This window comes from Cydia splendana, chromosome 16 (genome assembly GCF_910591565.1).
Source record: "Cydia splendana chromosome 16, ilCydSple1.2, whole genome shotgun sequence".
In the NCBI taxonomy this organism is placed as follows: Eukaryota; Metazoa; Arthropoda; class Insecta; order Lepidoptera; family Tortricidae; genus Cydia; species Cydia splendana.
The window spans coordinates 10,935,215-10,956,935 of record NC_085975.1 but is presented as its reverse complement, the minus strand read 5'-3'; the positions used below and the strand labels follow the sequence as shown (position 1 = coordinate 10,956,935).

At 35.8% G+C, this 21,721-nt stretch overlaps 1 protein-coding gene and 1 long non-coding RNA gene across 8 annotated transcripts in view; one reads left to right on the top strand and one right to left on the bottom strand.

Annotated features, from left to right (window-relative positions):
- Positions 1-21,721, bottom strand: part of LOC134798250 (high affinity cAMP-specific and IBMX-insensitive 3',5'-cyclic phosphodiesterase 8) — a 205,699-nt gene that overhangs the window by 58,861 nt on the left and 125,117 nt on the right. For all 7 annotated transcript variants that reach the window (XM_063770636.1, XM_063770640.1, XM_063770638.1 and 4 more), the window contains one exon: positions 646-711. In XM_063770636.1, coding sequence (XP_063626706.1) covers positions 646-711 — 66 coding nt within the window. The remainder of the gene's footprint in view (positions 1-645; positions 712-21,721) is intronic.
- Positions 1-21,721, top strand: part of LOC134798273 (uncharacterized) — a 683,132-nt gene that overhangs the window by 569,391 nt on the left and 92,020 nt on the right. The window lies entirely within an intron of this gene.

Sequence of the window (21,721 nt, the reverse complement as noted above, 5' to 3'; positions counted from 1 at the left end):
AAAACTCCGTACAATCTACGAGTACATGAATAATGCTACGCCGTAGACGTACAGGCCAATTCGAAAGTGCATCTGACATCGAAACGATATTTGAATCATATCAGTTAGCTGACATTCGCGCGTTCATTTCGATAGGACTTGTCCGTACATATATACGCGAGACGCCCGCGCCAATGACAGCTAACTGATTTTGTTTTGATTTGTGTGTAAATTTCATTCGATTTTGTATGGGATTTTGAGTTTCCAAAACGTCCCGCTTGCCGCGCTGTTCAAAATCCCATCTTTGAGTGTTGCCCTACTTCACTTTGCTGTAGATTGCTACTGACATACTTTGCTTGACAGACTATACCATCTATACTATTTTTTATTAATCTGATACGTCAGCAAACGAAACGATAAGGTAAGAAGTGTAATTTTAGGCGGTTAGCATGCTGATGCGACTTCCGAATCCGGCGCCGAGATAATAACCGCCTTTTTCAACGGGACTAATAAGGCTGAGTTGCACCAAGCCATCTGTCACAATTGAAATGTGCACTCAATTTTTTGTATGGAATACTTCATAGTTCTTCTTACTGCTGTTGGTCAGACCGTCATTTGTGGTTGGTGCAACCGGGCCTAAATAAGTTAGGTATACTTATAAGGTACCTCGAGAGGCTCCGGCGGCGCGTAGAGCAGGGCAGTAGGGATGTGCGCGGGCGGCGGCGACCTGTTCTGCAAAGAGACAAACGGGTCATACACACGCAAACACAAAACAGTTGTCTCTTCTGCTTCCGAAAGTTAAAGATATTTCGGCTATGTCAAAATTATGGCCATTCGTCAATCTTCTAACTTTCTGGAACAAAAAAGACAAATCAAAACCTTTTGACTTTATTTACATAAATTAAAATACCTCTTTGGTAAGGTATTTACAGGTAATTACTCAAACAATGAAAGCCACATTAAATGTACAGTTATTACACTTTTCTTCTTGCCAGTAGGTGTGTTATGGTTGCGCTCATCGTGCATGACATGAGATAATACAGAGTAGTAGTAAAGTACATGTATAAAAACGAATCCAAAAGAGGGTAAACCGTTATCGTGGCTGGAGAGACCACAATAAAACATGTAGCACGGCACGACAGTTAATATGTACTTCGTGAAGATAGTCTTGACAATAGAGTCGTCGTCGTAAATTTAAGAGTTAGACTCTTGTCGGTGTAGCTCTCTCTATTTGACTCTATCCAGGGCCGCCTCCTTGACAATATAGTAGCGTTCCGTATATCTATGAATGTGAGCATCTTTATTCGCTCTGATATACATATATTTGATGGTGATGAAACTGATGAATACCTATTATGAAAGTTGGGCGTACATTGAATATAAGAGCGTTGAGAACCGCTGGCAATATCGGGGCCTTATTAATTTACACGTTTCGAAATAAGGCCTCGGGGGAAATTTGGAGCTACGAGTGGAATCCTCTGCGGTGGCTTTGGTGACTCGTACACGTGACTATTACAGATACACGCTTAGAACATTCGAGGAAAAAAGTCGGACGAAATTTCTAAAGATAACTAGCTTTATTTCCGTTAATTTTGGAGCATTTATTGTTTTAGAGCACGGTAAGTATAAACTGAAATAGATGTCTGATAGTTACTAAAGAAAAAGTTGGCCAATGGCAGTTCCTTCAAGTGCCTTTTGGTTGGGCTTAATTAAAAAAAAAATCGACAAAATAAGTTTTTTATCATAACTTAAATATTACATTTCTAGATAAATTAACTAATGAGCTAAACTTTCAATACACGAGCTACAAAAAGATTACCTACTAGCTGGTTTGTTACTGCACACCGTTGTATGGGGACCTTGCACTTTGAGACTATGCGCTGAAACTTGGCACAGTTGATTGTTAGCTGGTCTTGAGCAGATACAGACCGGGAGCCGTCGAGAGCCACCTCTCATTTAGTTGGGGGAGGGGGAAAGTTCGACGCTGCCGCGCTTCACTTGGAGCAACATTTCTCTAAAACTATACCTATTAGGGCATGTAATATATCATTTTCGGATAAATTAAGGATGAGGAATCTAGTTTTGGAACAAAAACAATGCACTTTCTAACAAAAAAAAGCATAAAGTAGAAAAGACTAAAAAACGTATTTTTGATTTTTTCATAATTACCAATTTTTTTTTAAAGTGTAGCATGAATCTGAAAACAAAAAATACACTCGTAAAGCTACACTTATTACGTTTAAGAAAATATATAGTTTAATATACAAAACTGTTGATAAATGGGAGATAAAAAATAATATTAAGCGTGGGTCGGAGTGATCTCAAAACAAAATATTATGAATGTGGGAAAGTTACTTATAATTTGTTTTACAATCGTTTATTTTTCTTGTTTTTCGTGAATAACTCGTAAACGGTAGCCCACAGCAAAAAAATAACTTTTACGTTAATAATCTGTTTCAGATTTCTTATAAAATAAGTACTAATGTTTTTCGCTACCATCAATATTAAAAAAAATATTGAAGGGAGAAAATAAATACTTAGGTCCCCTTTTTTAATCATTCGTAAATAACTCGTAAACGATGGCCAATAGCAAAAAATTTTTTAGTACATGAATAATTTACATAAAATTTCCTACAAAAAAGGTCATTCAAACTTTTTCGCTAGGATCAATATTAAAAACGATATTAAAGAGAGAAAATAAATTCTAAGGTCCCCTTTTTAAATATTGATCCTAGCGAAAAAGTTTGAATAACCTTTTTTGTAGGAAATTTTATGCTAATTATTCATGTGTTAAAATATTTTTTGCTATTGGCCATCCTTTACGAGTTATTTACGAATGACTAAAAAAGGGGACCTTAGTATTTATTTTCTCCCTTCAATATTTTTTTTAATATTGATCTTAGCGAAAAAAAGTAGCAATTATTTTATAAGAAATCTGAAACAGATTATTTACGTAAAAGATATTTTTTTGCTGTGGGCTACCGTTTACAAGTTATTTACGAAAAACTAAAAAAATAAACGATTGTAGAACAAATTATAAGTAACTTTCCCACATTAATAATATTTTGTATTGAGATCACTCTGGCCCACGCTTAATATTATTTTTTAACTCCCATGTAACAACAGTTTTGTATAATAAACTATATATTTTCTTAAACGTAATAAGTGTAGCTTTACAACTATATTTTTTGTTTTCAGATTCCTCTTACACTTAAAAAAAAAATTGGTAATTATGAAAAAATCCAAGATACGTTTTTTGTCTTTTCTACTTTATGTTTTTTTTTCTTAGAAAGTGCATTGTTTTGGTTCCAAAAAAAAATTCCTCATCCTTAATTTATCCGAAAATGATATATCACATGCCCTAATAGGTACAGTTTTAGAGAAATGTTGCTCCAAGTGAAGCGCGGCGGCGTCGAACTTCCCCCCCTCCCCCCCCACTAAATGAGACGTGGCTCTCGAGGTCTCCCGGTCTGTATCTGCTCATGACCAGCTAAGAATCAACTGTGCCAAGTTTCAGCGCATAGTCACAAAGTGCAAGGTGTCGCGCACTAACAAACTTGCTATACGTCACCTACGTGACAGCTACTCCATATAAAAATGGACTGTTATAGGGACTATCAGACGAGAGCTAGGTATAAGCCCTCTAGTGACACAGATAAAAAAAACAACGGGTTGCACTCCGGGAAAGCCGACAGAAGTGAAAACTCAATGACTAGTCCAAAATGTCTGCAGCACTATGTATAATTGACCCATCCTCCTTTCTATTGAAAAACTTTAGTTCCGAAATTGCTGGTCAGTGACCTTGTTTAAAATTCGAAATTCAAATTTGTAGCGTTAAGGCGCGGTGTGTAGTAAAATGCGCTTTTTTGTCACCATATTTACAGACTTTTACAAGGATTTCATGCATTATTTTCTAGTATGTATAACTTCAGTCCTTGAACTACGTTATTGCTTGTCAGAAACACGACGGCTCATAATTTTCTCGATAGAATCTTAAGTTGAAAACATGCCTAACACTGTCTTTATTTCCTTATATTAGAAGTACTACGACGAAAATGTATATGAAACTTACTTCAGTCGATAGCTTTTAAGTAAATCTTCATTATTGCTTGTCCTTTAATCGAAACGTTAATGTTTTCATTCATCATTTGATGAATTCAACATTTTGCTTACTAAATTACACCCTACGCGGCAATACCTTGCGCCCATTCCTCACGCCAGTACGCCCGTGACCACTGTCGGCGTCGGACCTATGCTAGTTTAACGGACGTTTCATAAAATGGATAATCACAGTATAAATATGTTATACACACAATGTTTTTCAACATGCTTACGAAGAAAAGCAAAATAATTCTTAAATACGGTGACATTTCAGACATTCGTCCGTCATATTGTCATTTTATAACAAGTTGGGCAGCAAAGGCACACACCCATCTAACCAATCCGGAATTCAGTCAAGATTGATAAATTGTGTAAACATATTTTAAAAGGCTATAAAATTAATCAAATTGAATAATTTTTAAACATAGATATACAAGATTCAAATATTTTAGACTGGTCATATTTTTCATAATATCGATTTCGACTGGCAAATCGTATTACTTTTTGGCAACCGGGTTTTTTAACCTAATTAGACCCCGCTGAATCAGAATTTGCCGGTTGCTTGATCGAATTATTGACCGGAAGTGAGATATTTGATATTAAAGGACCCTTTTTTTTAGTTTTTCGTAAATAACTCTTAAACGGTGGCGCATAGCAAAACATATTCTATTACATAAGTAAAAGTTAAGCAACGTCGGGCGTGGTCAGTACTTGGATAGGTGACCGTTTTTGTTTTTGCATTTTTTTCCGTTTTTTTTTGCATTATGGTACGGAACCCTTCGTGCGCGAGTCCGACTCGCACTTGCCCGGTTTTTTTTAATATTGATCCTAGCGAAAAGTGTGCTACATGTTTCTTGTAGGAAATTTTATGTTTATTATTTATGTATAAGATTTTTTTTGCTATGAGTCATACTTTTCAAATTATTAACGAAAAAATAAAAACAAGGAACCTTAGAATTTAATATAATTAACTTTCTCTCTTTATTATCTTTTTAAATATTGATCCCTGCTAAAAGTGTACTGAATCTTTTTTGGACAAAATTTTGTGTAGATTATTAACGTTTAACAAGATTTTTCAATATTGGCCACCATTTACGAGTTATTTACGAAAAACTAAAAAAAGGGACATTCACCCCCCCCCCCCCTCTCACCCCTACACCCTCAGCACACCCGCTAAGCTCGAGGACATTAAGTATGGTTATCTTGACACCACAAGGTATAACTGTGCCAATTTAAAAATTATACGAATTATTTCCGCAGATTTTTTTTATTTTCTTGAGCTATTAACAAACTCGAATGTCGAAGTAGAAGTGTTTTTTGTCATTACAATCTTTAAATGCTTGACTTTTACTCGTCAATTCAAAATTAGAAAAATAGTAAGTATTACAGTTAGAGTTATAAATTGTTATAATTCTTTCTTGTGAAGACAGCTAATTTTATGTAGTTATTGGAGCTATGCATAGCTCAATAGTCCCACAAATTATCTTAGCTTTGCTAGTATTCTTCCTTATTTTCACTACCTACTTGCCCGAAATTGACTGCTAGAGTTAGACCAAGTCTGCAACGATTTTGATAGCATAGGCAGTGCAAGTGTTATTCATAATTTCATAGAAGATTGACGTTTAAAATAACACTTGCACTGCGTGTGCAATCAAAATCGTTGCAGATTTTTCTTGGTCTAGCTCTATTACATTTTTAATGTCTATTAGTATAAGTACTATTTTTTGTCTCATAATAATTTGGTAGGTATCATTTGATTAGATTCTCAGTTTGTCGCGGTATACACTTATATTGTATATAATTAATAATTATTTACACTCACCGTCTTACCTACCATTTTTAATTTCATTAAGTACTCATCAAAATTCGAATTTGCTAATAAATCTTATTCAATATTAATTGCCGGAAAAAATCCCGGAACTGACAATTTAGAATACCGATGTCGTCAGAATAAGGACGTAGACGTGCTGCGCGGGAATGGTGCGGTGCGCCGCGCGGGGCGCCCGCCTGCCCGTTCTACCACGCGTCTGCTTCACCCCCTTGAAAACGTAAAACTCGAGTATAAGAGCGCCTTAATTGTTTAAAATTCGAATAGAAATTGTAAAGTTACCTTGCAGACCTCGCATCTAAATATATTTGGTCATGATATTTTGAGTTTTATTCACCAGTACTAGAGTTCACTTTTATTAGCGATTTCATCAAGATGTAGCTTTATTGAATTATATTTGAGATATAAAGTTAGAATGTAAGGTCTAGCGCGCACTACGATTTTTTGTCGTGCGATAATTTTGTCGCAGAAATGCAAAGTATGTGTTTATATGGCAGTGCGCGCATATGCGATAAAAAAATCGCAGCGATTTTAAAATTGTGATTTGTCACATTTTTCCGCGACTGCTCGCGACGCGATTGTCGCAAAGTGAATTGCAGCATACGGAGTTGTATGGTCCCGCGCGCACTGCGATAATAAAATCGCACCCCGGACCTCAGTCAGCATTTGGCTCTCCAAGCGTCAACATATGGGAATCTGCTTCATCAATGGAACCACAAGATGAGACGCTAGATGTTGACCGTTTAATTATGGAAATAGAAGGAGATCACCTTTGTGGTATAAATACTCAAAGTCATACAGCGATTCTTGCATATTGAAGACACGTTTCACGACAAGCGACTGGTACGAAATCCATGTTGAGAATGAACAAATCGTCGACTTTTTCATCGCAGTGCGCGCAGTGAATTTTCTGCGATATATTACAGCGCGATTCTAAAATCGTGTCACAAAAATTAAAATCGTGGTGCGCGCTTAGCCTAACTGTGAGATCCTCGTATTTCAACCCGTACAAGATTAGAACCTTTTTTCATGTAATGTCATTGAGCGTTTCTTTATTGATTTAAATGCCATCTAAATGAGTGGGGCCATCTAAACCTTACGGTCACGTGATCGCCTTACGCTGTCTCGAGTTTATCATTTTTTCCCCACCTCCAAAAGTGCCCAGCGCCGCTAAAGAAGTTTTCACTTCAAAAATATACGTAACAACTTGTTAATTAATATAATTTGTACACAATAACAGTTCAAGGCCTCGTATAGTTCAAGGGCGACTTTGGTAACGCGCATCCGACATAGGAATCGCTACAGATATGTTTGGATCCTGTGCTTTACCTCCCTGAATTTCTGACCGATATTCGTAATATTATTACATTTAAATACAACAGTTTTACGTTATTCATACCTGTACCTACATATGATAAAATTTATAAAATTTTCTTGAGTTATGAGAATCTAAAAGCATCGTGGGTTTCATTTCTGCTAAAGTAAAATAAATTGTACACGGTAAGGTAAAATATATTGTATATTTTTGCTCTTTTTTGTTTAGCTACCGTCATAGTTATTCTAGGGATTACTTAGTTGCTAGTGAAACTGTAAAAAGTACTTAATTAATATCGTGTACTTGTATGTAACTCTTGCAGGACTCGAACTCTGTACTGTAACATCTTCATCGTCGGAACAACGACACTCATTTTGCAGCATTTTAGTAATGCCCTAAAATAAAAAACATTTTTTACAAAAAAAGTCATTTGTGTAGCTATACGATTACGATTCTCGTAGCAAGCAGTGAAATAATACGAAAATATTTCAGAAATAACATAATATGATATGGAATGCTCTAGTCTATATTCAGTCGTAAACGGTAATTTTAAATACATAATATATGTTAGGGCTTAGGCACTATTATCTGTAAGTATAGGTATCTAACGAAGATGAACAGTCAGCAGCAGAAGTTGCTAAGCGGGCGAGGTGTTCAATATTACCTTGACGCGCTCTTATTCTCTTAACAATAAAGTCTATTCAAGATCATTTTGAACACCTCGTCCGCTTAGCAACTGTTGCTGCTGACTGAACCAGGATTTGCGTATAAGTCACGAGTGTAACAAATAATTCAGTAGGTACATATCGACCAAACTACTGTTTCTATCTTTGGTTAATACATTGTATTGCAGGTTATATTATAAGTCAAAAACTATAAGGGGATATGATGCGATACGAACCAGTAAATATAATATCACATTCGTTTGCAGCTCAAGTAAATTTTAAGTATTCCCTCCTTGTACAATTTCTTTTATCTCGCAAAATAAGAAAGTGCCTCGTATATTGTTCGGAATTGACATTCATACGTGTCACGGCTCACGGCCCCCTCGTTGTGCTAAACGAAATGACAACGAGCTAAGGTGATTCCATCTGTCCAATGTCATTGCGTCTCACTCTCTCATTAAGCAAAATGTAAGACAAAATACACATTGGACAAAGAAATTGCACACAATACCACCCTAAGGTACGTGAACGGGATGCTTCGTCGACGTACGCGAGCGTTCTAATATCTCATTCTTTATCCACTTAACACGAAGGATTCAGTAAGGTAAGGAAACTTGACGGTATGCCTTTAGAGTCGTATTGCTTATTCAGTATGAGTTAAGGCACTTATGACATTCCTGTGGACATATAAACGGATTTTGAGGCTTAATTTTCGTACTTTCTCTTTATAAATAAAGTATGATAAGTCTTATAAAAATGTATCCAAATCATTAACTTTTGTAATGTCCATGGAACGCCGGTTTTCCCGAACGCTTTTGACCCATATAATTATATGACCCTTACATTACTTAATTATGTTGATACTTATATGAAATTCGTAAGCCATTATTTAACTTTTTTTAATTATTTAATTAATTTAATTTAATCGTTTGGATAAATCTTTATACGTTTGTATACACATAACTATTAAACAAGCTTTTTATAACTTTTTTATACTACGTGTACGTATATACTACAGCTAATGCAAATCATAAAACAAAACAAAAGTATAAAATATATGTCAAATATTAATCAAATATATTTTAGTAATATCGTAATAATTTAATAGCTAGTTTGTTTGTTTGTTTGTATTTTTATTTTTATTTTTAATTGATTCACTGCCTTATGAGAGTTATGAGCCATGTTGCTTGAATTAAATGTATTAATAATAATGTGTACTTACCCACATAATCATAACGTCATAGACAATTATTATACCATTAACCATTCGCGCCATGGCCCATGTCAGATATTACGTAGGTCTCAACTGCCTAATGTTATGGACGCAATTCGCAATATTTTCTTAGGACTACTTAAATTTCAGGTTTTTTTTAGATATATTACATACTTCCTTAGTTGCCGGCTACTACATTCTTCATCTAGAAACTAACCGCAGACAGAAGATAAAACACCTTTTTCGATGATTAGTCTTTTCATCTAAGGAAAAAGGTGTCCTATTTTCTTCAGATTGCAACCCAGATAGATGATTGCAGTCATTACCAAGCACAGATGTTCGTCTCTAAAGTTTCCCTCGAGAAATAATGTTCACACTCTACGCTTTGTGGGAATGATCATATGGCCAGAGACAAGTCTATAATAAAGACAATTAATTTCCATAAAAATCAGATTATGAATATAATGAGTATCATTTCCATGGGTAAGTATTCCTAACAGAGACAGAGGCCTAGAAATAAATATTAAACAAATAAATACGAGTAAGTAATATCAGCCTTAATCGCACAGTCAGCTAAAATAGCTAAATGAAGGCATGTGTTGCAGGTATAAGACGAGGATATAGGTAATAAACAGAATCGATAAAAAGTGACATAAATAATAGTATGCAAGTGCGAAAAGTAGGAAGTATGCAACGAGAGGCGATAAATTAAAACACGAACAAAGGGAGTGTTTTCGATAATTTCGATCAACACGAGTTGCGAACTTTGTATTCGCACTTGTATCGTACAACGTTTTACAGTGCATAATGTGGCCCTTTACATTTTGGACATAGGCACGTAAAGTGATAATTACCGCACTAGTGCGGTAAAGTAGCACCATAATATGCACTGCAAAAAGTGTTCTATCAATCTGTCTAGTTATCAGGATAATTCGAACGTACACTGACATCAGAATGATACTTGACGCATGCTATTTAATTATCGTGCTCGCTCGCTCCAAAACATAGACGTACTAGTACGAGCGAAATACACGATAACTAAATAACATAATTCCAACATCATTCTGATGTCAGTATAGGTACGTTTGAATTGGCCTGTCTGTTTCACTTATCTCTGGTGTCAATGATCGTATTACGGAACCCGGTCGAGTCCCCCGCGGGCGGGATTCCTGGCGGGATTGCCGGGTATGTGCGATCGGGATCTTGGAGATTGCCGGGACGCTAGTGGCAATATGATCCGATTATTTATAGTGCTCCGCGGCTATGCATTGGAATTTAAAATGACGGAAAATGTGAGCAACGGCTATAAGGAAAGCTACTTATTGCTACTTATAGGAATATTATAGCTACTTATAGGAAGGTGGTGTAATGGATTTATGATGTACGTGAAAATATAAATAAACATTATTACACGATTACACAAAACAATGCCCCGCATATATAAGGCATCTGTTTAAGTAAGGTCAAGCGGCTAAATCGGTCTGCGGGAAACTCCATACAGGAATGTATTTTTTTTATTTTTTCAACCGTCAGCTACATAGTACCACAATGCTTTCACTGCTGAAGCAAACAGCAATATATAGCTGTTTATTGATGGAGTTGACAATAGTGTACTGTTTTTAGAAATACGCATTCGTATAAGGATGTTACGTGGGCGCAGAAGCAAATAATCGTGATCTTCATTTATTTATTGCGTCTAGCGGGATTCGAAACTAAAGTCTGTCAGTTTTTTAGGAAGTCTTTTCTAACTTAGCCTTTCACATCGCCAAACCACTTCTATTGACGTAAGAGTTTAAATTAGTACCTACTTAAAAGGGTACAATTTAGGAGGTACTTCAAATTATTTCTAAAGACATTGTCTTTGAAGAGAGGTATCCATAATGACGTTAATAATTAACACAGGTAATAGATATTATCATAGATTATGATAACGTACTAGCAGTACTAGCATTAGTTCTCGGTATTAGAGTAATTATTAAGCATGCTGACTTCACATTTCTGATATTTATTAGCCAGTAGTTAACTACTGCTACAAATAAAGGACCGAACATACCGGAAGGTGACTCAGCGTACCTATGTATTAAGCGTCACGCTGTGGTGATCTATCTTGTAGGTAAGCTGATATCTGCCACACATGCTGCTTTTATCTTCAGTTTGGTGGATCCCTAAAGCCTGCTGTATACAAATCTTGTTTCATGCTCGTACGAATATTGCAACCTTTAATTTTTTTATATCAATTCCTAAAAGTCCAAGAAAGAGTCTGGTTTAAAAATTTGTTACCATTCGCAAATATATATGTTAAATAAAGACAGGAAAATTCGGAACTAAAAGCCTTGTAAGAAGGATTTAAAAAGCGAACATTTTGTTAAATGGATATTGTTGTTCATTTATCCTCCCTTTCTTAATGTTTTCCCGAAAGGAACCCTACTACTCTATTCCTACCCAGAGGGGATACTAGACATTAAAATGATTAGGATTACGATTAGTCCGACTTCTTCACGATGTTTCCAAATAGCGAAGCATAATACCTGTACCAAATGATTATTTTCTGTTGTAATTTTAAATCGCAACAATATCAATATGTTTTAACACATCAAAGGCTATTAGCGCCATCATGCCTCTCCCTATACTCAATTTAATTTGTCTCCATGGTAAAAGCTTGTCCGAACAATTTATTATTTCTACGTACTCGTTACTACGTAGCTTAACACGGTTTTAATGAAGTAATTAACGCTGGAACCAAGGTTTTAAGGGAGAGGTGAAATAAAAGCTTAATGGCATATTAAGCTATGATAAAGCATTAGATTATTATCTTTTTAAATTAATATGATGCCTTCAATTCATTTTTGGAGTGATATAGTTTGAAAATAATCATCATTCGCTTGCCCTTATCCCATTCATTTGGGGTCGCGGTTGGCCCAGCATGTCTTTTTCTTCCATACCTTTCTGTCGCCCGTCATCTTATCATTCACTTGCGTTCGTTTCATATCATCTCTTACAAGGTCCATCCACCTTTTCTTCGGTTTTCATTTCCTCTTACCTCCATCCACATTCATTCGTAATACCTTCCTCGTCACATGCCCGTACCACGCAGTCTAAAAATAATATTATCTACGAGTAGATGCCAGTTATTTAATATCAGGAGAAGGCAGAAACCATGTTATAGGTATGTATAATGTACACGTACAAGAAACAGTAAGTTTTAGCATTATTAAATGCAACTGGGATGCAAATAAATGTACAAAATATGATGCAAACACTGCAAATTAGATGACTGATGGTAGTCTGAAAGAAAGAAAATGAATAAGTAACCGTTTTTTTAATTACTAAAAGTAAGACTTACAGACAATCAATTCAATAAAATATCTTTTTACTTTTCCACGATTGCCTCATGTCCAGGAGAATTCTAGAATCTAGGATCACTAAGACTTTTGATACTACTACGGTGAAACTAGAAGTAATTTCACCGTAGTAGTATCAGAAAATCTTAGCGCCATTTGCACCATCCCACTAACCCGGGGTTAGCCGGTTAAACCGCCAAAAAAAGTTACCATGGTTACCGGTACATTTTGACACTGGGTTAACGGTTTAACCGCTTAACCTCGGGTTTGTGGGAATGTGCAAGTGGCCCAATTAACATAACAATAACGTCCAATTGTATTGTAACCTCAAGGCCAAGGGGAAACACTCCATTCGGCCGGCAATTGTGCGAAATCACTGCTATTTCGCCGGCTACTTCACCGCGCGGCTCTTTAATTACGACTTACGACTATACAGTCATTTTATACGTAGGTACTACATGCTCTCACTTAATACGGTTGACCTTTAGCTACGGGAATGTAATTATTTGTCTGATACCAAAGATTTTAATTATATATATTGGAAAATGATGCTTGATTTAGCCGCTGGTCTATTACTTTTACAAGTACTTTGTAAGTAATCAGAAAGTTAATACATATGTAATCAATTATCACATTATACGAACAATGATAACATAGGCTCAAACAAATCTCTTTAAAGGCTTATAAATCTTATAATCGTGGATGAGATTCGATTTTCTCGGACGAAACAAGTCTGACAATGAGACGAATCTATTCTCACTGAGGAATATATAGTGCTTTCCTCCAAACATGTCAGGAAGGAAATAAGGTAAAATAATCAATTATTCAAGCTAATCAAGCTTCATGACCGTGCACTAGAATCTTAACATTAAAAACGTCAAACAATATAATCCACCTTCATATTTATTTAATATTTAGGTGGATGATAGTACTACAATACGACGAACATTTCCGAGCACATTGCAGGAAAGTATTTTTAGGGTTCCGTACGCAAAGGGTAAAAACGGGACCCTATTACTAAGACTCCGCTGTCCGTCCGCCCGTCTGTCTGTCTGTCTGTCACCATGAACTGTGATAGCTAGACAGTTGAAATTTTCACAGATGATGTATTTCTGTTGACGCTATAACAACAAATACTAAAAACAAATTAAAATAAATATTTAAGTGGGGCTCCCATACAACAAACGTGATTTTTTGCCGTTTTCTGCGTAATGGTACGGAATCCGTCGTGCGCGAGTCCGTCTCGCACTTGGCCGGTTTTTTATTTATATTATAAATACTGAGGTCGCTGTTTCTTTTGACACACTTTGCAATATCTAAGTAAGTACATACATATTTAATCATCTTCTTTTATGTGAAATTCTCATATCTGAGGGTCGTAATCACCTTAAGTAGCTCTATGTTGTAGTGCTTTCCATCCTGGCCAATTTTACCTTCCTAATGAAGCCCTAGAGTCCGACTCGTGTTACTGCATCGATTGCATTAATAGGCTAGGAATCCTCTAGACGGAGTTTAGAGCAATAATTTCATGAAACCGATGCTGCAAAAAATACGGGGGTGCGGGGGACGAGGTGAGCAAGGTCCCGTGCCGTGATTGGCCCATTCAAAGACACAGACGTCACACAAAGTCACTTTCGACTCGAAAATGGAGTAAAATACCGTATTTGTGGCAGAGGGGATAGAGTGCTCAGTCTGGAGGATGTCTTGTCTGTGATTGCATGGAACCAGGAGCACGATTCAGATTTAAGTAATTGTTAAGGTTTTTATCTTATTTTGACACGACCCTAAATTTCGCTTGCGAAATGAAGTGAAAGGCGAGCGTGAAATGCGCGCCGTTCATCAAGACGACCGTCATAGTCGTATCAAAACCATTTCACTCTTGTCCTGACTCGCTCGCTTCGCTCTCCTACACCTTACACACACACACATACACACACACATATCACATAATTTTTGAGTTATCTAGATTTAATTTATCCAACTGTTACATAGGTACTCTTTTTGTTAAGCCCCAAGATACAGGCTCAGCCTAGTTTGGGGCTTACTGTGTTCCCAATTATTATCAATAAATTATTCCTTAGGGTGGTTCACGTTTGTATGGGAAAAATTCAAACTCTAGTTAGAAGAAGCGGCACCCCCTCATTTTGTTACACTTGTTATGTTGACAAAATACGCCAAGTTTTGTAATCTTATCTCAACTACAAGGGGGTGCTACAACACTTTGAAATTTTTCAAAGTTGTATGATATCCAAAAAAAAAAGTATTTATTATTCAGAATTTTATTTAAGTATCTGGTTTCACACTATTTGCACATGTGATTTATAAGTTTTTAAGTAGAAAAACATTTTTATTTCTATTTTTTATAATTTTTCAAAAGTAAGATTTTTATTTTTTTTTAGATTTTTATGTAAGTAGTGGTTTTCACATTAGTTGAAAGTGTGATTTAAAAGTTATTAAGTAAAAAAAAATTTTATTTCTAGTTTTTATGACTTTTTTAGGCGAAATTCTAAAAAATCTTACTTTTGAAAAATTATAAAAAATAGAAATAAAAATGATTTTCTACTTAAAAACGTATAAATCACATGTGCAAATAGTGTGAAACCAGATACTTAAATAAAATTCTGAATAATAAAAACTTTTTTTTTTTGGATTTCATACAACTTTGAAAAATTTCAAAGTGTTGTAGCACCCCCTTGTAGTTGAGATAAAATTATGAAACTTGGTGTATTTTATCAGCATAATAAGTGTAACAAAATAAGGGGGTGCCCCGTAGGAAAATAAAAAAAAATGTTTTTTGAACCACCCTATTATTCCTATTCCTATTTCAATACCGTAACAAGTATTTGAACCCGTATTATTTGAACCGGGCTCCAGATTTAATCATGTCATTCTAATATATGTACCTATTTATATTGTAAGGATATCCAAGAACCAACCACCACAAATGCGGTGTTATTCGAACCGTTTGCAATAGTATCGAAACCTATGTAATATCACTATAATAATATAGTTCCAATACTTCCAATATAGTGAGCAAATAGAGATGCCCCGGATTTGCAAAACTTGTTAAAATCTATTTGGGTTTATGAATTTAATACATTTAGGCATTTCATGGCATTCGCTTTATGGATTTTGCGTCCATTCAGGATTTAGGTACTTGTTAGTGATAGATATTAGCTTAGATAAGGATTTCGTCGGCTTTTTCGTTTCAACGAGCGTTAGAAATCCTTATTTTATATTTTAAACTCAAAATGCATGTAGCAGATAAAAAAATAAATACTTAGGTAAGGTCGACATGGATAAATGCAACTATGAAGGTTTTTGCGTCTATGTGAATTATTTTTTTAAGCAACGTGAATTATTAAAGCTTTGTGGTATACTGATAAAACTTGAGCTCTTGGAAAGAAAACCTTGGAAATCTTATTCGAAAAATAAATACCTAAAAGACGCATATCTCCATAGCTGCATTTAGCCCGGTTGAACTTCTTAGGTTTCTACCTATATTTAGGTATTATTTCTTGAACTTGAACTAGAAACTAAAAAAGAGCGAAATCAAAGTAATCTAGAGTATTTAAGGTGCTTTTTACACATTAGCATACTTAATTTCCTACAAACTATTCGAGAAGATCAGTTTCTCTGCAGCTGACTGTGCCAGTGTGCCTACTGCTTGCGTTGCGTGGCGCTTAGTGCTAATATTTCTATTTAGCAAGCAAACACGAAAGAGCATTAGGAATTTTCCTGTGAATGAAATATGTTTTTTTTGAACAAGTAAAACTTATGCATCACAACTGACTGATCTAAAGTCGAACCAAGGTATCTGCACGAACTTTTCAGTGAAAGAGTAGAAATGCCATTATGTAGAAAATATGACGTCTCTAGTGGCACTGTCTTACTTTGTCACTTCAAAGTCTGTACAGTGTTAGCTTAGATAGACTTTGCAATATCTGTGCCGTAGCTAAGATAGTAAGAAAGGTCTATTTTTGTAAAAAGTGTTGTTTTTCGTGAAGGTGGGCGACGCAGTGATCTTTAGTCACGTTATTAATGAAATCCCCGAATTAGACTTAATGAAAATTCCACCGAACTCCCACCTCCCCGTTTGGACACGTCAATTTCGTTTCCCAAATGGATATTTTATCACGCGCGTTAATGGGAAGATATTACAATATCTACAGCTTAGGAGAAGAACCTCTAATTTACAAAGTTTTTGTTAATGATCCTCGGAAAGGTATAGAAAACTTTGGTAAATTGGTTTCATTAAGTACTCGTAATTAAGTTTCACCTGTTTCGATAGCTATGGTGATGTGTAATCAAAACTTACCTACAAACTAGGCCTATTCCAAAGAGTATAGTAGGTATATTAGGTAAGTAACCTATTATATTCCCTGATATTCGGTAGTTGTAGTTGAAAGTTTTCACATAAAATAAACTACTTTCACAAAAAAATACTATAGAGCTACTTAATCGGACATAGCACATACTATGTATTTTGGTAAGAAATTTGTGTTTGAGCTTATAAATCAAGTGCTATTTTCTTTATAATGTAGTGAATTATATTGTCCAAAACTGTTACGCATTCATGTTTACCTTAAACTATGAAACTCCATTAAGCTCGTATTTAATTTGCATGCGTTGCCATAACGATTCTTAAGACACGAAAGAAAAGCAATATGAATAGGAAATATTACGCAAAACTCTGCGTAGAGGGCGTCACTAGGGCAATCACATGGCCTACCGTTAAACACGACAGTCGAAAGTTCGGTTTCTGCCTCTCTATCACTCTTGCCTATTCGATCGATAGAGAGGCAGATAAAGAAATTTCGATTTTCGCGTTTCGCGGTAGGTCACCTGTAAACAAACCGCCTTGATGCATCAATGTCATAGTGACAACTTGTCAAAAAACTGTTTAAGGCCTAGTGTGTATAAATTACTCTATGGTTTACTAAACAAATTAGTGCTGCAGTCTGGCGGCAGAACATTGCAGTAATACTCCCTATTGAATGTTGAAGATAAATGTTAAATATAAAATGCTTTAGCGTGTGTATATTGAATACTTATTCAAATCTGAATGTTTGCATTAACATCGGCCGTCAACCGTCATGTCATCTGAACAATAATAGTCCGCGCTAACTTGAATGCAAATTAGGATGTAAATGCCCGGAGCTGCTTAACACAATAGAGCCTATAAATTACGATTCATTCGGCGCGAGAGATTCACTAGATATGAAATAGTAAAGATATGTGACGTTCCACGGCAAAAGGTACCTTATGGCGGCCGCAAAAATATTGGAGCGACGTTAATAATAGCGTAAGCGCCAACCGCCATAGGGTACCTTTTGCCGTAGAACGTCACATATCTATCTTTACTATTTCATATCTAGTGAATCTCTAATTCATTTCCCGAATCGCACCGCTTGTTTATTTGCGACATTTTGGACTGGCTCGGTGGAGTAGCACGTAACAACTAAACGCTGGGTAATTAGTATTCAGTGGCTTATCTACTACCTACTTGCTACTACTGAAACGATGCCATTGTGGCCATGAAATCGAAGTATCTTCTTTCGAGTAAAGAAACTACCCAAATGGCTACTATTGGTTTTGAAAAAATATTTTTTGACACTAACTTAAGGTAAACGTACTAGTGCTCGACATGCTAATGCCCAATAGATGACACCCTGCCGTCACCTCTATTGACAATGCCTTAAGTTTCAAGATTCAGAAGAAGGGACCGCGTCGAGCACCAGTACGTTTACCTTATAGGATAAGAAATCCTTCAAAGAAATCCTGTAAACTTGCAAAGAAACAAACAAAAATGCTGACTTAGAAAAATTAAATAAACATTTCTTTTGATTTAGCATGAGGAATAATATTGTAGGTAGTTCTTTTGTCGAAGATGAAAATGGACTAAGTATACACAAGAACACTAGTACAGGTACACGAGTAAGTATTTATGAAGTCAAGTAACTATGATTGTTCCATCCACATTTTACGATGTAAACAATTCAAGTACCGAAAGGTATAAATATTAATAGCTTTTTAATAATAAACACTATATATCTGGGAGTAAACCAGCTATCGTGCCTAATGATTTCATTAACTTTTATTGTGCTGATTTAACCTATAAAATATAGGACTAGAGATAATTAATAAAGAAGAGACGCGTTCCACATAGATTTTCGTACATTGAACCGCCTGTTGACAACTCTATTGCACTCGCATTATTAAGTATATTGCTGTCAAGCTCACACAGTGACTTTGACAACTAGCATCATGGACGGGACAGCAGTATAATTACGCGAGTGCTATAGAGATGTCAACAGCCGGGTCAATGTACGAAAATCTACGTGCAACGCGTCTCTTCTTTAATAACTCGCCTGCATTTCCCCGTCTCTTTAACATGCTGCTGGCTTCAACGATGTTTTTAGAAGGTGTAATTTATTCAGAATTATACAATATGATACGAATATTAGTATCAAGATCATCAGTGTCTCATTCTAGCACACTTGTAGCGAAATTTCTGTGCAATGAATTCTCTTGAAGTAAAATTCGTATTTTATTCAAAGATTCTGAATACCAACCCAGGAAATTATTAAACACCCTTAAAACCCGGCTAATTTAATGTCTTGTGTACACAAGCGACCTTGTTACATACAGGGGTCTCATAATTAATAAAGCAATTATGCCTTTAAATACGCAAAGGAATGTTATAAAGTTTGAAACCTTTGGGGTCTGTGACGTAGCCCTTAGGCACCAGCCCCTTTGAGTAAGTCATCGGAGAACAGTTAGTCTTACTTTCAAAGGTAGTATAGCCGACGTCGGCGATGGACGGGACTCAAACTTTGACTAAAATTTACTATGGTATACAACAAGCCCTCTGTTTAACGCGTGATGTATTGTGTTTGACAATACTCAAAAATAAGCGAATAAGATCGAAAAGAAAATAAAAACCGGAATCCGGGCAACCAAATTCTAATACTTAAATTAGCATTTTTTTCGATATGAGCGATTACTCCCAAGCACATTGGACATATTCAGCTTGTGAAGTATGTTGGCCACTTACCTAAAACTTAATAGGTACATGCGTGGGAAACAACAACCTGTATAAGTGATAACAGCAGCAGCCTAAACTGTCTGTTGGTAGACCTTACCTTATTGCAATAAGGTTTACGATGTTTCAACAAACTGTGTCGTCGATGGTACATAGCAACAGTACTGTCTCGTCTTTGTTTACTAATTGCTTTGATGCCAATGACGTCGCTATAGTGCCCGGAACGTGTCTTGGCCACCGTCTTTAGTGTGGCATAGGCTATTCAGGGTATTTAGTGTTTGGGAGTACGGAGTACGCTGCCTTTGGCTCGCAATTGACTTTAATAAACTTAATAACGTTAATGGAACCTAGAATCGATTTAATTTCCATCCTACGGTAAATGGTGAGGCTTCCAAGTCGGAGGTCGTAGATTTAAACCTCGGCTCGTACTAATGAGTTTCATGGAAATGCGAAACATCATTTGCTATTTATCAGTTACTCTTCGATGAAGGAAAACGTCTCAAGGAAATCGGACTAATGTCAATAAGAAGCCTAGCAGTCTGGGTTAGGAAATTCAGGTAAAAACCAGTCAAGCTCAAGACCCGAAGTACAAAATTGAGAAAGGGCTGTCATAAAGAGTCTCCTCTCTTAGCACTTTCTCAATTTCACAATATAATCATAAACTATAAAATGTAGAAGTTGAGTTTTGCGATGTGGCCGGAAAACGGAACACAATCATTAAACAAATCGTCAACAATTTTTAAAACAAAAAAGAACAACAACTCTTCTGGGCGTAAACTGTTGACCATAATTTACGTTGTTGAGCAAAGTGTAAGCGATCATTTATTCTCGTAACAGTTTTATTCGCCTTATTTATGGTTAGTAAATCAGGACTGAGGCTTGCCAGCCGGCCTACGATATACGAGACAGGTGTCGAAAGATAAACAATAAGCAGGCGGAATAGGTACTTAATCCTAAAACTGCCAATCACTATTGAACAATCAGATTCCATGTTACGTTTTAGAATAGGTATGTGTGTAACACGTAAAGCTAAGTACCTTAATTAATTTTAATAATGCTAGGGTAAGCATAAGCATGTACATATTTCAATTTAATACAATTCCGACAATACCTACGTACCTACGCGGTATATGAGAATACTCGATTACTCGTAGGTACTATGATTTTACTGATACAAAAATGAATCAGAAATTTACTAGTAAACGACTACCTAGTCAAAGTAATAATGATGACAAAGAAATGCATTATGACAACTTGCGGCATATCGCAAACGTAGTGATTGACACATTGAATCAAGGTGAACTCACCCATTTTAAATATCATAATATATCTAAGACTGTTGATAATGATTTGCTATATATCGTAAATAAATTGTTCAAACTATTTAGTCATAAAGTGCAACAAATCCACTAGTCTATTTGTGCCTTGGTCATTTTAAAACAACTAAGTAATTCACCATACGAGTACACTACTTTACTAATTGTTTACCAGTTATTTAAAGACACGCCTCGTATTTTGAATATATCCCCAACAATCTGTGCAAATAAATTTCAATTTAGCACACAAACAGACGGCGGATTTGTTTAGAGGATCCCATTCCAGTCACGTAGGAGTATGGCGATGCGGGCTTAATGCCAGGATTTAGGCCTAATCCACCGAATGGAGAAATACTCCACATTTATAATCAATGCCACACTTGATGGGACTTGGATTAGCATCAAGTTCTTGTGGCGTAAGTTGATGACGTCTTAAAATACATAGCTATGTTACTAGCCCATATTTAACGTAGACTTTAAGCCTAATTTACTGCATGAATAAAACAAATACTCCACAGCTCCACACTATACGCTAAACCCACATTGATTGTTCAGTACTTAGCCATCAGATATATCGGAGCGGCTAAGATGTTTACAGATATCTGAACAAAGCCTCTATCAGGAATTCAGGAAGTAATTAAAGTGCATGATCAGGTATTTATGAGCACCTTGGCCGCTCAGATATACCTGGTGGAGACTGTTCCATAAGTTTATGACGTATAGAATATACCTACATATACGAGGCAGTGTTAAAATCTAAATACATAGCCTTCAAGTGATAATACTGATTATGTATACTGTATTTACTTCTTTTACGTGTTCATACAATAAGACAATTACTTAGGAAGCCATTGAAATTTGGCACTGTAGGCCATTGAAATTACGTTACTTACCTAAACTTGGCAAGGTAAACTATTA